Source organism: Callospermophilus lateralis, chromosome 16 (genome assembly GCF_048772815.1).
Source record: "Callospermophilus lateralis isolate mCalLat2 chromosome 16, mCalLat2.hap1, whole genome shotgun sequence".
NCBI classification, from domain to species: Eukaryota; Metazoa; Chordata; class Mammalia; order Rodentia; family Sciuridae; genus Callospermophilus; species Callospermophilus lateralis.
This window is the reverse complement of record NC_135320.1, coordinates 72,476,751-72,498,890: the sequence shown is the minus strand read 5'-3', so window position 1 is coordinate 72,498,890 and position 22,140 is coordinate 72,476,751. Positions and strand designations below refer to the sequence as shown.

Below are 22,140 nucleotides of genomic sequence, written 5' to 3'. Positions count from 1 at the left end.
AGAGCCTATGCCATATTAAATCATTTTAGAATTATAGCATCTTATAGCAGGATAGATCCTGAAAAATAATCTGGTTCAGCTTCTTCATTTTATAGAATAATAATCTGAAGTCTACTGAGAGTAAGTGGCCTACTGAATTTCATTTAGCTAATTACTAGTGAAGTCAAAACTGGAACATAGGATTCCTGGTACTTACTCTATATACTTTAGAGCATATTCTTTCTAAATCTTACATTTTCAGCCATTATAATTATTATAAAAAGCTTTTGCCTGCCTTCATTTAGCCTTAAAAAAATTAACTGAGATAAAAAAAATTAAAAGACTTTTTGGTTTTGCTTTCTATATGACTGGGGGTGGGAGAATTCAGGGAGGTTATACAATATAGGGACCAGCCATTAAAGTTTATCATTGTTGAAATGATTGTAATATTTGGAGATAAATTGAAGTAAAATTTTTAAAAATATTAATGAAAGCAATACATGTTTATCAAACATAATGAAAAGCTTAAAAGAAAATGCAAATTCTCGGGTAGTCCTGTTCGTATACGTCTTTCTTTTGTGCTCTCCAGAGTCAACTATAGTGAACAATTTTTAGGGAAATATAAAAGAAGAAAAAACTTGAAAAGAAAATTCGGGATTGGATTGAAAAGGCCTGCATGTGCATTGTGGGAATTTTGAACTTTTTTCTTTGAGCATTATATGTTGTTAGAAATGTTGAGAGGAGGATGTGATATAACCAGAGCAGCAGTATTTTGTGAAAAGCAGTAAGCATCAATTAAACTGATTGGAGTAGGAACACTGGTAGAGGTAGGCTCTTGGGTTAATATAAGTGGAGAGAGAATAATAGGCCTAACTAAGGTGCGTAGTATGGTTTTTAATATAAAATTCAGGCTTTGACTCCCATTTTATATTCAGTGTAACTCTTTATATAGATCACTGTTATTTATATATCAACAGATGTGTGGATTTATTTCTTGCAGAGTTAAAGGTTCTGAAGATACACATTAATTTTTCTTTGGATCAGCCAAAAGGAGGTCTTCATTTTGTGGTACCCAGTGTAGAGGGGAGTATGGCAGAGAGAGGTGCTCATGTCTTCTCTTGCGGGTATCAAAATTCCACAAGGTAGATTATAAATTCTTATATATTTCAGTTAATTTTATTTTCAATTTATTTTATCATAAATGTACATGTAATATATTCATTTAATGTAAAATGAGAAGTATGAATTTGATTTCCCCAAACATATACCTCTTCCTAATCTAGTTATTCCTCCTCAGTCTTGTGTCTTTCCTTTTCCTCTTTCTTTTGCAAGTCTGTTGTTCTAAAATAATTATCTTACTTGATTCTTTAACTTTATATGGAAGTTTAAAAAAATGAAGAAAATTACAGAAATTTTAAGTGTAAAGCTCAATAAATTTTCACAAGTGATGAACCCATTTAATCCATATCTCAAATTAAGATGAAAAACATTACCAGCATCACAGACATCCCTTGTGCTTGCCTCCATTCATTGTTTCCACAGAGCATTCTGTTTTCCAACTATATTATTTTCTAAAATGCCAGTTTAGTTGTTTTTGAATTTGATATAAATGGAGTCATATGTATTACGCCTTTTATATTTGGCTGTTTTTGTTCAAAATTGATAGTGAAATTTACCTACATCTTTGTGTGTAATTGTAGTTCATACATTCATATACTATGTAATTTGCTACACGTTACTGGAATGTTTTATAGTAAGTTTACTCTCCTTAGATTATTAACTTCTCAAAGCCCATTTATATTTCATTACCAAATACCAACCCTGACACCATAATAAGACCTGACCTGAATTGACAGTCAAATAAATTTTGTATCTTGTTTTATTAGTACTCAGTGTGAAATTATGCAGTATATCACATAATATCAAAAAGCAACTTCCATACTTATAGACTAGATTCTGAATATTAATTATGTTTAATAAAACTTAATTGTAAACTTTTTAATTTCTGCAAATGAATGCTACATAAAAAATAACTGTGATTTTACAAGTTAAAAATATTTTTAACTTAAAAATTGGAAAGTAGGAATTGCTTAACTGTTTATCATTTGAACTGGAGTTGCCACACAATATATTTTTTAAATATTGCCAAATGATTTTTGGAAGTTTTTTTTTTTTAATCAGATTCATCTTTTTATACATTTTTAGAAATGGTAAAATAACTTGGATGTGGAGACAACAATGTAGAATACACTTTCAATGTGTTTTCTATACTGTCAATCTTTGTTCTAGATTTTGGTTCCCGTGTGTTGATTCATACTCTGAATTATGTACATGGAAATTAGAATTTACAGTAGATGCTGCTATGGTGGCTATATCCAATGGAGATTTGGTAGAGACAGTGTATACCCATGATATGAGGAAGAAGACCTTCCATTACATGCTTACCATTCCTACAGCAGCATCAAACATTTCCTTGGCCATTGGACCTTTTGAAATACTTGTAGATCCGTATATGCATGAGGTAAGTCATAGCTTCTCCCCTCTTGCTCTCTTCTATCCTTTCACTTCTTGTTAAATGAAGAGTATTAATGAAATAATGTTTTTCTTAACTCATCTTCCAGCTATCAAGAATATCACTAGAGAGAAAATATATATTATTTTTTATTTTTAGAAACTATGTTAATTACATTTTAATGACATGAATTTTTGAATGAATTCCTCTCAAAAGGAAAGAAGTCTTCATGAGTTTGCTGACTAGACTTTGAACCCTGCCTCAGTCTTTTTTTCTCTTTTCTGAATACAATGAAGTGAGAATAAGTCTTGCGCTTAAAATTCTGTTTATTTATTTATTGGTACTGGGGCTCTAATCCAAGGCCACTTTGCCACTGAGGTACATCCCCACCCTTTTTTATTTTTAGTTTGAGACAGGGTCTCATTAAGTTGCTGAAGCTGGCCTTGAATTTGCAATCCTCCTGGCTTAGCCTCCCAGGTTGCTGGAATTGCCAGCGTGGGCCGCTATACCAGGCTTGCTTTTTAATTTTGAATATGTGATTTTCCAGATTCCAGAGATGGGACTTGAACACTCATAAACACATGTTAAGGAAAAAGAAGACATTAATAGCGAACAGAATTAGTAGACATCAGTCTATACTCTAATCAGATTATACTTGAATCTTTTAGAATACTAAGCACCATGTTGTAAAAAATCTAAAATTTTAATATATTTGAAATGGTCTATTTATTATAACATAGTTCTTTCTCCATCTCAGATATTCACTTTTCCTGTTGTGATGTACCAAACTTTTATCTAACTTAAAATGATTACCTCAGATTCTTTTTCTTATATGAAACCTTCCTGGGTATTCTCTTCTGTGCCGTTGTTGAAGTCATTAATTTGGCATAGAATTATCATATGAGTCAGTGATACTTCGGTGACCGGTGAACTATTACCTAATAAGAAAACCAAAATTGCTACTTGTATTGTGAGCATTTCTTATCTCCTAAATACCAATAAACTTCTGTAGCTTTCATTATGTATTTGAGATTTTAGAGGCCAAATATAGTAATTGTTCTTTATATGCAGTTGGTTAGCATTAACTAAGGTACTAGGGTGGGAGGCTGGGGATATAGCATAGTGATAGAGCACTTGACTAGCATGTGCAAGGCTCTAGGTTCGATCCCCAGCACCTGCAAAAGAAAAATTATTAAGAGAGTGCTATAAAATGCATAGTATTCAACAGGTTAGATATTTATAAATAAGAGGTAGGTTTTGAAAATTCTTTTTATGTATTCCTATCAGAAGAAATTTTAGTTTAATTTGGAACCAGAGTTTTATTTTTAATAGGTCTAAGCAGTTCACAGATTTATAATCAATCATGAATTTAGTATTTTCAATACAATGAATATTTGGTAAAGGTGATTAAAAAAATAATTAATATTTTATCATAGCATTTGCTGTCAGGATTATGAAATTTATAATATATATATATATAGAGAGAGAGAGAGAGAGAGAGAATTGAAATTTAGGAAATTTAAAATATAAAAGTTAACCCTTACATTTAGATGACCTCCCTGGCTTTTTATTTTCAGGTTACTCATTTTTGTTTACCCCAACTTCTTCCATTGCTTAAACATACCACGTCATACCTTCATGAAGTTTTTGAATTTTATGAAGAAATTCTTACATGTCGATATCCATACTCGTGTTTTAAGACTGTATTCATTGATGAGGCTTATGTTGAAGTGGCTGCTTATGCTTCCATGAGCATTTTTAGGTTGGTATCTCTTCACATTTGAAATGCCTAAAGTAGAATAGTGATATGAGGAAAGCTTTCTGATTTTATGGGCAGCGTTACTGTGAGGTATGAACTTTCTCCCCTTAATTTAAATGTAATTGAGTTGAAGAAAATATTGTGTTTTTAAAATTCAAAATTGTAGAAAAACATGAAGAAAATTTTAAAGTAACTTTAAAGACTCATTATCTTCATCCAGAATTAATAGATGTTAATATTTTGCGTGTTTTAGTCTCTTTTTTTGTTTATAAATTTTTAAAAATCATACCCATAATTTAGTTTTTCTAGTAATATTTAAAAATATGCTGATATCATCAGAAACTTGTTCATGGAAAAAAGTAGAGAGGACTTGTTTTTCATTCTCTCCTTTTCCTTCTTTCTTAAACTTCCTTACCTGCCTCTCTTCTTTTATTCCTTCTTTGGAAAATTCCAAATGTCTGTTTTATGTTTCAAAGTCAGTTATTTTACCTTCCTTGTTTCTAAATTTTCTCATGTGTAAAATGGGCATTCCTCAGAGTGTTGTTTGGAAAGTCCAATGAGATAATGTGTTTAAAGATAAATAATAAAACAAAGTTAGTGATTATTAGGAAAGGTTTTGTTTTTTTGTTTTATTGTTTTTTGTTACTGGGGATGAAGTCAGGAAGCTTTACCACTGAGCTACATCCTCAGTCCTTTTTATTTTTTATTTTGAGAAAGATTCTTGCTTAGTTGCTCAGGGTGGCCCTTGAGATTCCTCTGCTTCACCCTCCCCAGTTGCTGGAATTTCAGGCATGTGCCACTATGCCCAGCATTGTTCCCTGTGTTAAGCAGCAGTTAAGACTATAAATTTGAGCCAAGTTCTGAAAAGATTAGAAAGTATTCTGGGAAACTTTTCTGGTTTTTATCTTTTGTGTTTAACTTTAATTCGATTATTTTAAAAATGTGATTATTATAAATTATTTTATTTTGACTGAATAATGATTTCTTGATTTTAATTAACTTCCTCTTCATTTAAATTTCAGCACAAATCTTCTACACAGTGCCATGATTATAGATGAGACACCTTTGACTAGAAGGTGTTTAGCCCAGTCCTTGGCCCAGCAGTTTTTTGGATGTTTCATATCTAGAATGTCTTGGTAAGTCATTTTAATGTTTACATTACCTCTGGGTTCAATTCAAATAAGAAATTGAATCAGAAAGGTTTATTTCTCTTTTCTTGCAGTGTAAGCTGACCTTTGCTCTAATTATAGATAACTAACTTAAAAGATACTATTCTCTGTGTATATCTTAGAAAAGTAATTAATTTAAATTTCATCCTAGCTTTTTGGCTGTAAAAATCAGTATAATTGCTTCTGTAATAAAGTCAGATTTTTAAACACAATTTCTTAAAGAATAAACTTAAATATGCACAAAACTACAGTGAGAATTCTGATGCTAGTGCTCATAGCAGTTGGAAATGTTCAAGGTAATGTTTAAAGCAAAATAATTCTCTACAATAGTGTTAATGATATAGGGAGTTCCTTGCTAGTATTCAACTGTGTACCACATTGCTTGAAAGAAAGGAGAGATGAGAATATTTTTTTGGACTAGAAGTATGTCTCAGTGATAGAGTACTTGCCTAGCATTGTACCAGGCCCTGGGTCTAATCCTCAGCACTGCCAAAAAAAAAAAAAAAAAAAAAAGCCACCAAACCTTTCTATTTTTGTTTAGCTTGAGATGAGTTTGAAAGAATACAAAAAAATTTCTTGAAGATTACAATTTCCAATTGCAAACATTTTGTACTCTACATATTGTATAAATCCTGGCTTGTTATTCTTTCTGACTAAATGGGAAAGGGGAACATTTCTGATTTATAATTTTCCTAACATTTTATATAGTTTAATTAAAGATTGGTGCCTGAACATGATAGGTAGATGCCTGGACAGATGGATATATTTATGAATGAATAAATGAGTGAATGATGCCAGTTGTCTTTTCTCTGGAGAAACATAACAGTAATTAATAGTTCAACTTCATTTTTTGGATACCATTGAAAATTATGCATAGAACTGGGCACATTGGCACACGCCTGTAATCCCAGAGACTCATGAGGCTGAGGTAGGAGAATCACAGGTTTGAGGCTAGCCTAAACAACTTAGTGATATCCTGTCTCAAAACAAAACAAAACAATACAAACAAATGAAAAGGGTGGGAATATGGCTCAGTGTTAAAGCCCCTCTGAGTTCAATTCCCCCTGCCCCCCAAAAAAGAGAGAAAAAGAAAATTATGCATTGGATTAGCAGTAATAGAAAGTGGAATGTTGAACTGAGCAGTGCAATCCTTGTTATTCACAAGTATTTCTAAAGAGGCAGATGGTCAGAGCAGAGTTGGTAAGGAGAGAAGCGACACTGTTGAAATAGAGCTCATCTATTGATAAATTATACTTGAAATAAGATTGGAAAGTAGTCTTATAATTAAAGATTAAGCCAGATGTAAAAAAAAAAAAAAAAAAAAAAGGCATAATGAATGGGCAAATCAGACAGAGGAAGTTAGGAGCCCAATAATTTGTTAATCACTTTCCTTTTCTTTGAGAAGGCTGGAGGAGGTTCATACTAGTTGCATTATTCTTTTTTACTTCATCTGAAGAGTTTTATGATTAAAAATAAGTTTATATGTTGACTTTTTGCTTAGGTCTGATGAATGGGTGCTGAAGGGAATTTCAGGCTATATTTATGGACTTTGGATGAAGAAAACTTTTGGTGTTAATGAGTACCACCATTGGATTAAAGAGGTAATAATAGCTAGATCCCTTACACATTCAAAAGTCAGTAAGATACATTAATATTTTCCTGGTTTCCAAGTTATATGTGCTCATTTTGTTTTGCTTTCTTTTTGGTTTGGGGATTGAACCCAGATCTTCCCAACATGCTAGGCAAACACTCTACCAACCCCAGCTCCCATAATGTGCTTTATTTTTAATGACTGTAAAACATAACTTGAAAAATCTCTAATTTTCCTTCGTAAAATGAGTGTCAATTCACTGAGAAAAAAAAAATTAGTTATCTATTTTATCTAGTTTTTATTGTCAGTGTCGGCCCCTAACAACTTTTCCCTAAGGAGAAGAATATTTAAACTCTCTAATCATCAAGTTGGTCAATAGATATATCCCAGCTCCTCATAGTGGTCTTTTGTACCTGTGCTTTGCAAATTAGTCTGGCTTTGTGACTGGTTAATCTTTCTAAGCTTCATCTGTGTAAGGAGTGAAATAGTGTTTACCCTGTTGTCAAGGGTTGTGGCACACTATATCATGCATGGCGTTTTGCACATGATGAATGCTTATTACAGGCTAGTTATCCCTTTAATGCTTATATGTTCTCTATTGTTATACCTTTTTCCCGTTATTTAGACATTTAGAAAAAATTAAAACATCTATTTTGCATATTCCATTCTAGTCATATGTGTTTTAATTATGTCATGCTTATAAATTCTTCTTCTCGGGTAAATAAAAATCCAAGTTGTAATTTTCTCATTAAATAGCCTCCTTCACTTTCCCCATTTTATTATTTTATATATTTTTATCATTCAGGCAAGCCCAAAAGTTAATTGTTAAAAAGACTTCACACATCTAGAACTGTTGAAAGAATTTACACATTCAGAACTGTTAGAGCCAGTTCTTCATTTCAGAAGGAGAAAAAAAATTACATCCTACTTGTGTCAAGCATTGTTATATTGTTTAAGTTATTCATGAGTTTGATTTATGTCATATTAGAGAAGACTAGAGATGTTTTAAAATTATAGATTTCTAACATAATTTATCCCCTTTTCTTTTTACTTGTCTAAGTCTTCAGAAACAAAATACTGAGAAGGAAAAAATAAAGTTGGAAGACAGGTCAGAGAGGTTGAGAAGAGCCATAAGGAAAAGTTGCCAGGCTACTGGCCAGCCCTGAAGTCACAAAGTAAAGAATGCTGTTTGGCTTTTAGCATTCAGCCAGCTGTATAGTTTGCTTTATTTATAAGAACATTAACTATTCTGCAGATGCATTTCATTTATCTTATAAAATTTATATTCTGGTGCCAGGAAAGAGAATTTATGCTTTATTTCTAAAATTTGATGTGTGAAAGTTTTTAACTCCTATTTTTGTGTCTTTTTTAGGAGCTAGATAAAATAGTGGCATATGAACTAAAAACTGGGGGAGTTTTACTACATCCCATATTTGGTGGAGGAAAAGAGAAGGATAAGTAAGTTTTCTGTTCCAAGATATGAGCCTTATTTCATGGGGTCACTCTTAAATCATTTGTGTTTTTATTGAGCCCCATGCAAGGCCAAAGAAGTACTGATAGTATACAAAACTATTAATGCTATGAATATTCCTTTCATTTGTTTTCTATGTTTATCTCATGAGATGGCTACAAATGGATTCAAACTAAAAAAAAAAAAGACTTTAAAAAAAATTAGATTATTTTCTGTGATTACTTCTTAATGCTATTGTGTCATACTGTTCTTATTAAAGTTTAAAAATAATGGAAACGAGTATTTTGCTTTTATACCACTGTTTTTTTAAGTCTAAGTAGATAATTTTAGCATCAAGACATCCTACCCCTACCTATTACCTGAGTAGCTACCTAAGTAGACACTCATTTATTCCTTTTTCCTTCTTTTCTTTCCCTCACTCTTCTCCCTTTCTTCTCTGTTTTATCAAGTCACTAAAAGAGACAGCCACTTTTTGTTGTTTTTGTTTTGGAAAAAGGAAAAAAAAAGCTTTATTACTCTGTTAGGAAAGGAGAAACAAATGGGACTCTGGTCCTAAAGGAATCTGCCTATCGGGGGATTCAAAACGCTACATTCTAGGTGTACCCTAGATGGGGGGGTCTTAATTTGCTTGTTAGTTTGGGAGATTTCTTAGATCTTCTGGCATCACCTGATTACTTCATTCTTGTGTGTGCTTAAACACAGGAATGCCTAGAATGAGGAAGAAAGGTAATCCTACCCTCTCCCTCCCCAGATTGGAAAGAAAGGATTAGGGAGGAAGAAGGGGAGAAGAAAAGAAAGAAACATGTCTGTTTTAAAAATAAGTCACAGCGGCAGGGCAGCAAATGTTTATATTCAATGCATGAAGTGAAGCAGTGTTACATTTCCCTACTGTCAGTTTCTACATTCCATTTTTATGGAAAAATGAGTGACTACATCTCCAAGTTGCTTCCTTCTAGAGAGCAAAGTTGGAGAGAAGTGACACAAAGTCCTTCTTCTTTTATCAGGTGGGACAATGATAGTTAAGGATATTTAGTATCGTGGCAGTCCAGATATCTGTGGTAGCAGTTGGTGGGTGACTGGACAAGGAATACATAGGGCAGAAATCATCCAGATGGCCAAGGGTGTCCCGACTTTACAATATTCATTTTCCTTTTTCTCGCAGTTGAACAATTGATGGAGCAACCTATACAGTTCAGAGAGAGAAGGCAAGAATTTTCTAAAGCCAAAAGAGCTTGATAGCTGCTTAGATGGTCCCTCAGTCCTTCCCTTTACTCATGGGAACAGCTCCTCCTGTTCAGCCTGAGGCAGACTCAACGTGTCTCCTAATTTTCTAGCCATTGGCTCTCAACAAGCTGACCAGCCACCTTGAATCCTCAGTATGGAAGAGGGATTGCTGGGAATACTAGACCTGCTCAAGAAAACTGGAGAGGGAAGTGTTCTCAAGTCCCATCTAGGTTACCAGTTTGTTACTGAAAACTTGGTCCTTGTCCCTGATGCCAATCCAATAATGAGGACACGGTTTCAGAAAAAGGAAAAAAGTTTTTTGCTTTGCTAGCAAAGGAGATACACAGGAGACTCTTTTCCTGAGGCTGTGATTCTCAAGATAGTCACTTATAACAACACAGTGTTGCTGGCAGGGATTTTCATCTAAAGTTCATAGATTCTCTAAAGGACTATGGATTGAAGTGAAGTGAAAATTTCCTAATTTTCCTAACCATAAACTAAAATTTTTCATTTCCTTCATTAGGGATGTTTGCAATAGACTATGATAGTATTAACAGTATGTGTTACTTTGTCAGCAGTAGAAATCATAGGTGTTTTTCTGTCACATTATCGCTGGTAGCAGATATGTTTATATATCCTTGTATTCATCACTACCTCAAAATTACTACAGCAGACTCTTGCTAGATCTTGTTCTTTTTTAATAAGTAAACTTGCATATTCAGTGGAGTATCATAATTTTTAATATTTTGATTAACTATATCATTATAACTAGTTTCCTTTATAACCCTATGTATTTTAGTAATTTAAAAGCAAATTTTTACGTAGGACTCATAGGGTTAATCATAGTCCCTGAAGTGCTCAGAGAACAGCAAAGATTAAGATAATTAAAGTTTTGTAAGTAGTAGCCCTTTTTGTTGTTGTTGTTGCAGATGGTCACTGAGATAAAATTAAGTCAATAGGGAAGAATAGGAATTAATTATTTTATTGTTTTTGGTTCTTTTTAGATACACAGGATAGTAGAGTTTATGTTGACATATTATGCATACATGAAGTATAACTTACTGTAGTTAGGCTCTCATTCTTGTGGTTGTACATGATGTGGCATTTCACTGGTGGTGTATTCATATATGAACACAGAAAAGTTATGTCTAATTCATTCTACTGTATTTTCTGTTTCCATCCTTATTTCCTTCTCCTTATTACCCTTTGTCTAATCCACCTAACTTCTATTCCTCTTCCCTGCCCCCATTGTGTGAACATTCTGCCATTGGTTTTTTGAGATTGGCTTATTTCACTTATCATGGTAGTCTCTAGATGTATCCAATTACCAGCAAAAATTATAAGATCATTCATTCTTATGGCTGAATAATATTCCAAAGTATAGGGAATTTATAGAGTTAGGCAAACTAGATTTTTATTGTTAAATTTGCAGTTAAAGAAAATTACATAACCTTTATGTGTATGTGCATGTGTGTGTTTTAATGTATTTATACATTACCAGTAATGATTCACCTTAAAGTGGTTGGTTGTGAAGGATTTCTTGAGGTAAAGCTATATATATAATAAGCACTCAGTATATTTTAATTTCTTTTATTTTCTTCTCCTGAGTGCCTGATGCTTCCAGTTTCCTAGTATAATTAGGGCATTCCCATTGTTCCTTAGTATTTACACTCAGTGGTTTTATATTAGTCCCACTCATTTATTAGTTTTTGTTATATGTTTAATTTTAAAAATTTGTACGTGAAAAATATTCTTTCAAGAGTTCAAGAAAATTTAGAAGTATTGGAATAAAGAGATTCTTTTTTAATCCTCTTTTACCACTGTTGAAAACCCCACCAGTTCGTTTCCTTGAAATAACCATGATTATAAATTTGATGTATCATCAAGACTTTTTTTGGCTTTTATTTTTCTGTAACTGACATTAAAAAAACAAAAACAAACAAAAAAAAATCATGAATTCTACTTTGTATTTTTTTTTACAATCAAGTATACTTGCTAAACAATCTCTGTAACTACATTAACTTGCTTCATTCCATTTAAGATTTACATACTATTCCATTTTGCCTTAGCATTTGCCATGTTACTGTTTATTTCTAAAGCTTATAAACCCACAGTGCCCAAAAGGTTGAAAGTAATAAGTAAAATATAAAAATAATTTTATAAATATTGGATTGGTAAAAATACTTTAAATTTCAATATGCCATGCGATTTTTTAAATTTTTTTTTGTTGATGGACCTTTATTTTATTCATTTATTTATATGTGGTGCTGAGAATCGAACCCAGTGCCTCACACATGTGAGGCAAGCGCTCTACCACTGAGCCACAACTCCAGCTCCAGTATGCCATGCTTTTAAGCACACATAGTACTTGTCTTAGTTTATGCTACTGTAACTAAGTAGTTAATATAGTAGATGAGATATTAGAGATCACATAGGTGCTAATTTATAAACAGTGGAAATTATTTCTCATGGTTATTAACCCTGGGGAAGCTGAAGCTGGAAAGTCCAAGCTTGAGGGACAGACAAAATTGATATCTGAGGAGGGTTGCTTTCTGCCTCCAAGAAGGCATCTTGTTGTGCAGCCTACAGAGGGGAGGAACACTGTGTCATCACATGATCTAAGGGACAGATAGGCAAATAAGTTTCCTTTACCCTTGAGACCCTTTCACTAAGGTGCTGATCCTGTTCATGGAGGGTGGGGAGCCCTCATAACATAATCATCTCCCAGAGGTCACTCCTCTTAATTCTGTTATATTGGGATTAAGTTTTAATGTGAATTTTTGGAGAGCCACTATTTATATATTGACTCAAAGAGTATAATTTGGTAATATATTGATTCAAATTTTAAAAATTGGTAATTTCCAGATTACCCAATTCTTCTTCAAGGTATATGATCATGTAGAAATTCTACTTTTCTACTAGACTGTACCTTTCTCTCACTAATGATCTTTTTTATCTTGTCAAAATTTCAAATTTTTACATAGTCAATCTGGTATTCATGTTCTTCAGATTTCACATTTTTCTTAGGAAAATTTCTCCTACTCTGGAATTATGAAGAGAAAAATTTCTTTTTTTTTATTGGTAGATTTATACTTTATGCAATTTACCTTGAATGTATTTTTTTGCATGCTTTAGCATTGGGATATTGGTTGGAATTGCATTGATTGTATTTCTGGATTTGGTGAGAATTTATATATACAGTATTATGTCTTCCCATCTATGAGTTTGTCATGTATTTCCGTTTTTTCAAGTTTTCCTTTAGTGCATTAGGAAAATATCATACTTTTCTTCTTTATTTTTTATTTTTATTTTTTTGAGAGAGAGAGAGAGAGAGAGAGAATTTTTTAATATTTATTTTTTAGTTTTCGGCGGACACAACATCTTTGTTTTGTATGTGGTGCTGAGGATCGAGCCCCGGCCACACGCATGCCAGGCAAGCGCACCACCGCTTGAGCCACATCCCCAGCCCCATACTTTTCTTCTAGTTAAGTTGATTTTTAGATGTTTCTTGGTACTAAGGAAATATGTTAGGTATTCCCATGAGGCTTTTGATGTGGCCATGAAATTTAGTGCTTAATTAATAGTCAAATGTGTTTTATTAAATAAATCTTTTTGTTGTTGTTGTTGTTTTTTAGTCCAGCATCCCATCTACACTTTTCCATAAAGCATCCACATACACTCTCCTGGGAATACTACACTATGTTTCAGTGTAAAGCCCATCTTGTGATGAGATTGATTGAAAATAGAATCAGCATGGAATTTATGCTACAAGTAAGTACTAAAATTAAGAACTTAACAATAGAAGAGATAAATTTATATGTTTATAATGAATATTATTCTCTAGGAATCTGGGTTTATACTGTTATTTGCCACTAAATAACTTGTTAATTTGCATTTCTCAGGAATAGAATGGTGTCAGTACCTAAGCTACTTAGCACATGATTATTATGAAGATGAAATTAGGATGTGAAGATGAAGGTCAAACCTATTTAGTCATTATTTTGTATTCTGCAGTAATTAAAGAATAAGGATGAAATTCCATTTAAAAATACTAGCAATAGAAAAAAAACAAACCCATTTAACAGGTGCTTATTTTTTGCTATTGTTAAATTCTGCCATACTTTTAAACATGTTCAGGCGTAAGTAGTCAACAGTATGGTAGATGAGATAGTAGAGATCATATAGGTACATTATAAATGATAGTAGCATTCTGAGAGGCAGGTGGAAAAAACAACATTTAATGCCTTTTTTTTTTTCCCCCTGATACTGGGGCTTGAACCCAGAGGCACTTTATCACTGAGCCACATATTCATCCCTTTTTATTTTTTATTTTGAGACATAGTTTCACTAAGTTACTTAGGGCCATAAAGTTGCTGGGGCTTGTCTTGAACTTGCAATACTTCTTCCTTAGTCTCCCAAAACAGAAAGAGAAAGCATTTTAAGTTTACCTTAAAGTTAAGTTTAATTCTTTTATCCTTCATTTTGCCTTTAGGTTGGAAAAAGGAAATATTAAATGAGAAAATGATCTATAAAGAGCCATTCAACTTTTTACAGTAGTATAAATCCTAGTGACTATTTGTATTTACTTTTTTTTTCTTTTTTCTTTTTGATACTGGGGATTTTACCCAGAGCCTTGTGCATGCAAGGCAAGCACTCTACAAACTGAGCTATATCCCTAGACCTACTTTTTTTTTTTAATAATTTATTTATGTATTTATTCTAATTAGTTATACATGACAGCAGAATGTACTTTGATTCATAGTACACAAGTGGTATACAATTTTTCATTTCTCTGGTTGTGTATTTACTTTTTATTTGATTTTTGTAGTTCAGGGGCTCAAACCTAGGAATTCACACATGCTTGGGGGGAACTCTTTAACACTGATGAACACCCCCAGCTGTCTCCCCACCTTTTGTAAATAGAAGAGGCACAAAATTTAAGACTTATGCTTAAGACTTGAGTGTATTAGATTGCTAATGAATATTCTGAAGTCCTTAATTTTTAGTTTCTCTATAAAACTCAACTGAATAAATTGTAGATACTAGATGTTGATCTAATTCTTAGTAAACACAATATTTTTTGTTCACTGTATTATTAATATTCAATAATGTTTACATTTAGAATGCTTTTGTATTCTGGCTGTTTAAATCTTTTCATGTTTCTGTTGCTTGTAGTCTTTAACTAGAACAATCTATATAAGAAGTTGTGAAATTATTGTCTTTTACAGTTGGCTATAATGAGGTTACAATGCCAAGTGGGTACAGTATACAACAGAAAGCAGTGTTATATGAACTTACTAAATGATACTTTTATTGTTAAAGGTTTTCAATAAATTGCTAAGCCTGGCAAGTACTGCTTCATCTCAGAAGTTCCAGTCACATATGTGGAGTCAGATGTTGGTTTCCACATCTGGGTTTTTGAAATCTATTTCAAATGTCTCTGGCAAAGATATCCAGCCCTTAATAAAGCAGTGGGTGTATCCTTTTCAATAGCATTTCTACAGAGTGGGGTGGGGAGTAAGGTATGTTTAAGGGGAAGATGAAAGAAGAGGGATTTGGGGTGTAGGGGGAGTATGTATGAACTGTTAATATTTGTAAAAAAATAGTGGAAATGGCTGTGCATTGTGAATTGTTTCCTCTAAAACTGCTGCTAATCATTGAGATACACACACACACACACACACACACACATATACACAAACATGCTTATTTTTATAAAATTTGTCATATTTTAAGTACTTTTTAATATGCAAGTAAAAAAAATAGGTTTGCTAGTGGATGAGGTTAATAATCTACCAGACAGCCTGTAGCATACTTGTAAGATGAAATGGTCTGGTGACTTTTAGATGTGGTTAGAAATTGGCACAACTTGAATGGTATCTTGGAATTTTGCAGTTTTTGCATTTTTCATTTTAAGAACATTTTAATAATCTGGTAGAATTTTTTTTTTCAAAACACAAATTTCTCAGTGTTTCAAAAATTTTGTTTAAATCTGGGGAAGCATTTTTCACAAGGTTTTTGAATACTTTGCCACCTGGTTTATAATAAAGTCTGCTTTCAAGCTTTGAACTCCTGATAATACATTTGAAAATTTTTAAACTACAGTGAATAACTTATTTTGTTTAGTATATATTCATTTCAGCATGTAAAATTTCCTTTACAATTCTTCAGAGACCAAAGTGGAGTGGTAAAATTTTATGGAAGTTTTGCATTTAATAGAAAACGAAATGTCTTAGAGTTGGAAATAAAACAAGATTATACATCTCCTGGAACTCAGAAGTATGTGGTAAGTGTTGTTTTTCCAAAGGGGCCTTTTGTATTGCTCTCCATTTTCAGTATAGGAAGGGTTTAGGTATAAGGTTACTGGTTAGAAATTTCATAATAGAATTTTGTTTGCAGAGAATGAATTGAAAAATACCATGAGTTCATGAAGGGAAGAGGGGCTATAGAGCAGGTTTCAGATTCTCCCATTTCCTCTCTTCTTTGTCACCAGATGCTCTTGTGTGTTTGTAGATACACATCTTGGATAATATTGTTTTATATCTTTATACATGTGTCTGTCTATACACGTAAGTATACATATTGATGTTTTTTCTAGCACAATTTTCAAACAGTATGTTTGTATTTTTTTAAGGGACCACTTAAAGTGACAGTACAGGAATTAGATGGATCCTTCAATCATACATTGCAAATTGAAGAAAACAGCCTTAAACACGATATACCTTGCCATTCCAAAAGCAGAAGGTAGGCATTGAATCATAGCTAAAAACAGAAGGTTAAACTATGAATCTCACAGATAAAAATGCCAAAACAAAAATCCTTTTGTATTCCAATTTTTTAAAGTAAAGAACGTTAAACGTGTTATCTATTCTTTTTATTTTACCTCAAGTTAGCATTACCAAATAGTCTTCATTTGTTTTCTGTTTCTAATGACTTTTTATCTTTAGAATTAATACTGTGTGTGTGTGTGTGTGTGTGTGTGTGTGTGTGTGGGAGGTACTGGGGAATGAACCCAGGGATGCTTTACCACTGAGTTATATGTCCAATACTTTATTATTTTCAGCCAGGGTTTCAGCTAAGTTTCTGAGCCTGGTTTTAAATTTGCCATCCTCCTGCCATAGGCTTTCAAGTTGCTGAAATTACAGGCATGTGCCATTGCTTTGGCATGGCGTTAATTTTTTAAATTTAGGTTTGAGGTACTTATTTTGTGGGGAGGGAGCAGGTAGGAGAAGAGGATGGAAGTTTTGTCTTTGAAGCTAGGAAACACTCAAGGAAAACAATTTAGGTTTATGCTTTGTAAAAAAAATTATGACACATTTTAATTGTACAAATTAATGGGGTTCACTTTGCTGTTTCTTACATGCTTATATTGTGCATTGATCATGTCCATCTCCTCCCACTTCCCAGACCCTATAATTAATCCCTCTTCTTTAAGATCATCTTTTTTTTTTTTTTTTAAAGTTTACCCATATGAGAAAAAAACATGTCACATGTATCTTTCTGTGTCTGGCTTGTTTCACTTGACATGATGTTCTCCCATTCTATCCATTTTCTGCAGGTGACAGGATTTTATTATTCTTTATGGTACCACCATCTGGGGACCAAGCTTTGGGAGATATTTCAGATCTAAAGTATAAAACTCTACCCCTGCTCCCCAAAGGCCTATGTTCAACTCCCAATGTAAAATGTATTTAGTTTAATCATCACGAGTCCGAATGGTTTTAACAGTTCTAGCATTACTTAAAAGTTCATAGTTTCCTTTGAAGCTCAAAGTAAACTCTCAGCTGTAAGCCTCTATACAAACAAAAAGAAAGTTACATACTTCTAATATACAAAGGTATAGGATAAACATTCTCATTCCAAAAGGAAGGAATACTAAGGAGGAATTGGACCAAAGCAAGACTGAAATCCAGGAGGCCACCATTAAATCCTATAATCCCATGTCTGGCATTGAGGGCCCCAAAGGGCTTGTGCAGCCCCTTTCCTGTGGCTTTGCTTACTGCATCCCACATGGCCATTTTTTTGGGCTGCATTGGCTTGCTGCTGCAGCATTCCCTGGCAGACATTCGTTCCTGGAATCTCTTAACTTCCTGGAATCTCCTTTGCAGTTTTGGCTTCACTTTCACTGGTTTCTGCATGGCCCTCTCAGGGTCTCTTTTACTCAGCTTTTTTGCTGCTGTGACTAAAAGACAATTATAGAGGAGGAAAAGTTTATTTTGAGGGCTCACCAATTCTGAGGTCTCAATCCATAGAAGGCTGGCTTCATTCTTTGTAGCTCAAACTGAGGCAGAACACCGTGGCAGAAGGGGGTGGTGGAAGAAAGCAGCCCACAAAATGATCAGAAAGCCTAGAGACTCCACTTGCAAGATAAAAAATATATGCCCCAAAGGCATGCTGCTAATTCCCACCTTCTGCAGCCACATCCTATCCACTTTCTGTTACCACTCAGTTTATCCCATCAGGGGATTAATTCATTGTTTGTTTGGCTTAAGACTCATAACTGGAATCATTTCTCCTATAAACCTTCTTACATTGTTTTACACATGAGCTTTTGGGGAACACCTCTTATCCTAACCATAACAGGCTCCTGCAGGGATTCTGACCCTACCACATACTGCCTGGCCTTCCAGGTCTTTGGTGGAAACCTCTGTGACCTTATAGCTCTTGCATTCTGCATTTCTGTAAGCCCCAGGCATGTAGCATCACATGGATGACAGTAAGGTGTCCCATCAATGAGCTGTAGCCAGGCATGCTTGGACCATGGTTGCAGAGACCTCTGTGCACAGATGACTGAACACAGTGAAATGATTCCTAGGGAAACAACTTCTGAGGCTTCCCTGGGGACCTGGGAGCCCCCTACTCTTCTTTTCAAATGAAAGGTTTACAGTTAACATTCTTGTGTCTGCAGTGGATGGAACCGGGCCAATTCCTGAGATGCCCTTAGGCATCTTCCCTATTATCCCAGGGCAAAGTAGTTGATTTCTTTTTAAAGGTGCTAATCTCTTAAGCACTCACACTTTCCTTTGCCCTGACTTCACCAGTGCCTGTTTTCTGGCCAAACTGCAAGTTTTTCAAATCTTTCTTTACTCCTTGTTGTTATTCTCACAGTATATCTGGCTAAAAGCTACCAGCAATACTGATGCTATTGCCTGAATGCTGTGCTGCCTTGAAAATTCCTCTGTCAGATTTGGTTCATCATCTTTTTTTCTTTTCTTCAAGTTTTAAAGTTAGTTTATTAAAGAATGTTCTTACAGCAGTAACTTTTGATTTGTCCTTTTTAAAAAAGTTATATTCATACTGTATAATGTAAGAGAATATTGAGCTATAATATATGCTGGAATTCTCTGATACTAAAGCACAGTGTAATCATTCATGCAGTGCTAGAGTAATTTTTTTCTTCTTTGCTTCTTTTCAAAAAGTGATGAATAACAGTAGATGTACTAAAAATGTTTTTTCTAGTCATTCTGAAGTATTGGAGCCAATATTTTTACCATCACAGGCTACAATTTTTGCTTTATCTACTTTAGTTCACCTCTCTGAATTCAACATCATTCAATACAAAAGTCCACACATTATTGCAGAGTCTTTACATAGAGCATTCTCCCAAAACTGACTGTTCCTAACTCTTTAATTTATATAACTTTATCAAACTGAAGTTGAACTTGAAGGGTAAGTTCAGGTGGATGACCTATTGAGACTGTATGAGTCATTTAGGCTTTCCTGAAGACTGTTTCCCACAGTGGTATTTCTGGATTACTAATATGACATGGTGAAAGAGGAAATAAATTCTTTTTCATTAAGGTTGCGTTGATGTCCTACAGGCAAAGTGCTTCCTCCTGCAAAACACATAGAAGTGGCATCGCCAGGAGCCTGGCAGCGATTAACCACTTTGCCAACTACCTTTCAGTTATCATAGAAACCCCTCTTTAAACTCAGTGTCACAAAAAGTCGCAGGACATAGAGAAAATTTAGACAGGATTTTTTTGCCAGAATATACCAAGTGTGGCCTGTAGTCCAGTTCTCAGTAGAGTCCTCATTTACATCTGAAGCCTCATGAACATGCTCTTTACAGTATATAGTCCTATCAGCATTCTGGTCTTCCACCCCTCACTAGACTAGTCCATTAAACACTGCTTACAATAATTCTAGGGCTTTTCTAACCTACATCTCCAGACCCTTCCAAATTTCTGCAGACTAGTTCCAAAAACTTCTAAACCACATGGTCAGAAATAGTCCCAGCAGGGACCTCCTTGCTCGGCACCATTTTCTATGTCAGTCTCCTTATTGCTGTGCCAAAATACCTGAGAAAAAATTCATTTGGCTTGTGGTTTCAAAGTTTTCAGTCCATGGTCACTTTGCACCATTGATTCTGGACCTGTGGTAAAGCAGAATATTATGGTAAGCAGTGCATGATCAAGTAAAGCTGCTCACTTCTTGGTGGCCAAGAGGTAGAGAGACGGTAGGAATGGGTCTACGGTGGAAATGGGTCTGTGTACTGAAATGCCCTTCAACATAACACCCTCAATGAACTTCCTCCAAATAGGCCCTACCCCCTTAAGTTTCCACTACCTCCTAATAGTGCTATCAGTTGAGGTCCAAGCTTTTAACACATGAGTCCTTGGGAGATATTTCAGATCCAACTATAGTGTTAATTAATACTCTTAAGATGTTTTAATAGTTAATCACTTCATTTTATATAGGACACAGCCTTGCAGATGAAGCACATAATTCAGTTTGAAATGATTTACATCTTATTTCAGGCCTAGTTATTTTTTTTGTATTTGTTGTAAAGGATTTCTTTATTGGTAAATCCTCTTATTTTTTTTCTATTTAAAATTGTTCTTGAGAATATACATGATTGCAGTTGACATTTAATTATATATTTCTGCTTTTTGTTAAACTTTGATCTGGTAAAGATTTTAGTATTTTCTCTAGCTTCAGAATAGATTTTATTGTTTTTAAATTCCTTTACATTTGTTATCCATTCTTCATTAGAACATCTTTAATATTATGTGAGGTTCTTTTTTAGATCTCTAGCTGTTCTTTATCTTCGAAAATCTAGTTTTCAAACTTACTTTTCCTTAAATATAGGAATAAGAAGAAAAAAATTCCACTAATGAATGGAGAAGAAGTTGACATGGATCTTTCTGCAATGGAGTAAGTTACTTACAAGTATGTAATTATCCTTGAAATGAGTAATTTTAAAAAAATTTAAGGTTAATATAAATTCTGTGCTTGAAACAATTTTTATAAAATCGTTACTCAAAAAAGAGATCAGATTATATATCTGGACTGGTTGAGTGAAATTAAGAGGAAATGCAGCATGATTGTGGGGGAGTTGAGAAAGCCTCAAGTGAGCAGTCTATTTGCTCCTTTTAGGTGGCTTCTCAGGCAGTGCTGCTTAAACTTTGATGTGCCTATGAATCATTTGGGGATCTTAAAATGTAGTTTCTGACTCAGTACTTCACTTGTGGGACCTGGTATTTTGTATAGTAATGACTGTCACATGATATTATCTTGGGGATAATGCTCCAGAACACTTTGAGATTCCCTGTATTTGCGAAAACATAATTTAAAAACCAACGTTCTCAGAAAGGCAGTAGAATGAGATGGACATTATTACTCTTAAGTACATGTATGAAGACAAGAATGGTGTGACTCTATGTGGAGTACAACCAGAGATATTAAAAATTGTGCTATATATGTGTAATATGAATTGAAATGCATTCTACTGTCATATACAACCAAATTAGAAAAATTTAAAAAACATTTTTTATTTTATGTAGTATAATATTTATTGATTGACAGTGCTTCATTTTTAAAGGTAATATAACTCAAACTTTGTTATTTTGCTCATTTACCCTGTGCCTGTATGTTTTTATAAACATCTGTAGTTATTTACTGACTTGGGCACCAGATTGTTTATTACTATTTACATGTAGAATATCAGTGTTAATATCAGTGTTAATCTAAATTTTTCCGTAGCAAGTACCTTGCCTATAGTAAACACCCTGTAGTATTTGTTGAATTGAATTAATATTACAGATGGTATTTTTTTGGTGAATTGTTGACATAGACTCAGTTTTAGAGCTGTGCTTATGACTTGAAAAATACATGCAGATAAACTCATTCTTTAGAATTATAGTTTCAGAACTTGCCGTTTGAGAAATGTAATTATTAATGTAGCATTTAAAAATATTAAAAGTCAACTAAAGGAATAAATTTAGTTAAATGGATGTTTTCATTTTTTTAGTCACAAATTGATTTCCAATAAAAAGTAGTATTCATAGCCATTATCATTTAGGAGGCCATTATCAAATAGAAGGTTAAATAGAGAGATTTCATATCATCTTCCTTTTTCACATCACATAATCACAAATAAAAATGCCAAAAATAATATTTTCAGATGGCAAATGAAGGATTCAGTATCCTATG

The 22,140-nt window shown here is 33.6% G+C and overlaps 1 protein-coding gene and 1 pseudogene across 2 annotated transcripts in view; one reads left to right on the top strand and one right to left on the bottom strand.

The window, feature by feature from the left end:
- Positions 1–22,140, top strand: part of Taf2 (TATA-box binding protein associated factor 2) — a 78,404-nt gene that overhangs the window by 12,555 nt on the left and 43,709 nt on the right. For both annotated transcript variants that reach the window (XM_076835414.2, XM_076835413.2), the window contains exons 5-15: positions 980–1,121; positions 2,269–2,500; positions 4,069–4,253; positions 5,273–5,386; positions 6,921–7,020; positions 8,383–8,468; positions 13,341–13,476; positions 15,028–15,182; positions 15,877–15,991; positions 16,340–16,449; positions 20,797–20,862. In XM_076835414.2, coding sequence (XP_076691529.2) covers positions 980–1,121; positions 2,269–2,500; positions 4,069–4,253; positions 5,273–5,386; positions 6,921–7,020; positions 8,383–8,468; positions 13,341–13,476; positions 15,028–15,182; positions 15,877–15,991; positions 16,340–16,449; positions 20,797–20,862 — 1,441 coding nt within the window. The remainder of the gene's footprint in view (positions 1–979; positions 1,122–2,268; positions 2,501–4,068; positions 4,254–5,272; positions 5,387–6,920; positions 7,021–8,382; positions 8,469–13,340; positions 13,477–15,027; positions 15,183–15,876; positions 15,992–16,339; positions 16,450–20,796; positions 20,863–22,140) is intronic.
- Positions 19,165–19,473, bottom strand: LOC143382302 (transcription initiation factor IIA subunit 2 pseudogene; annotated as a pseudogene).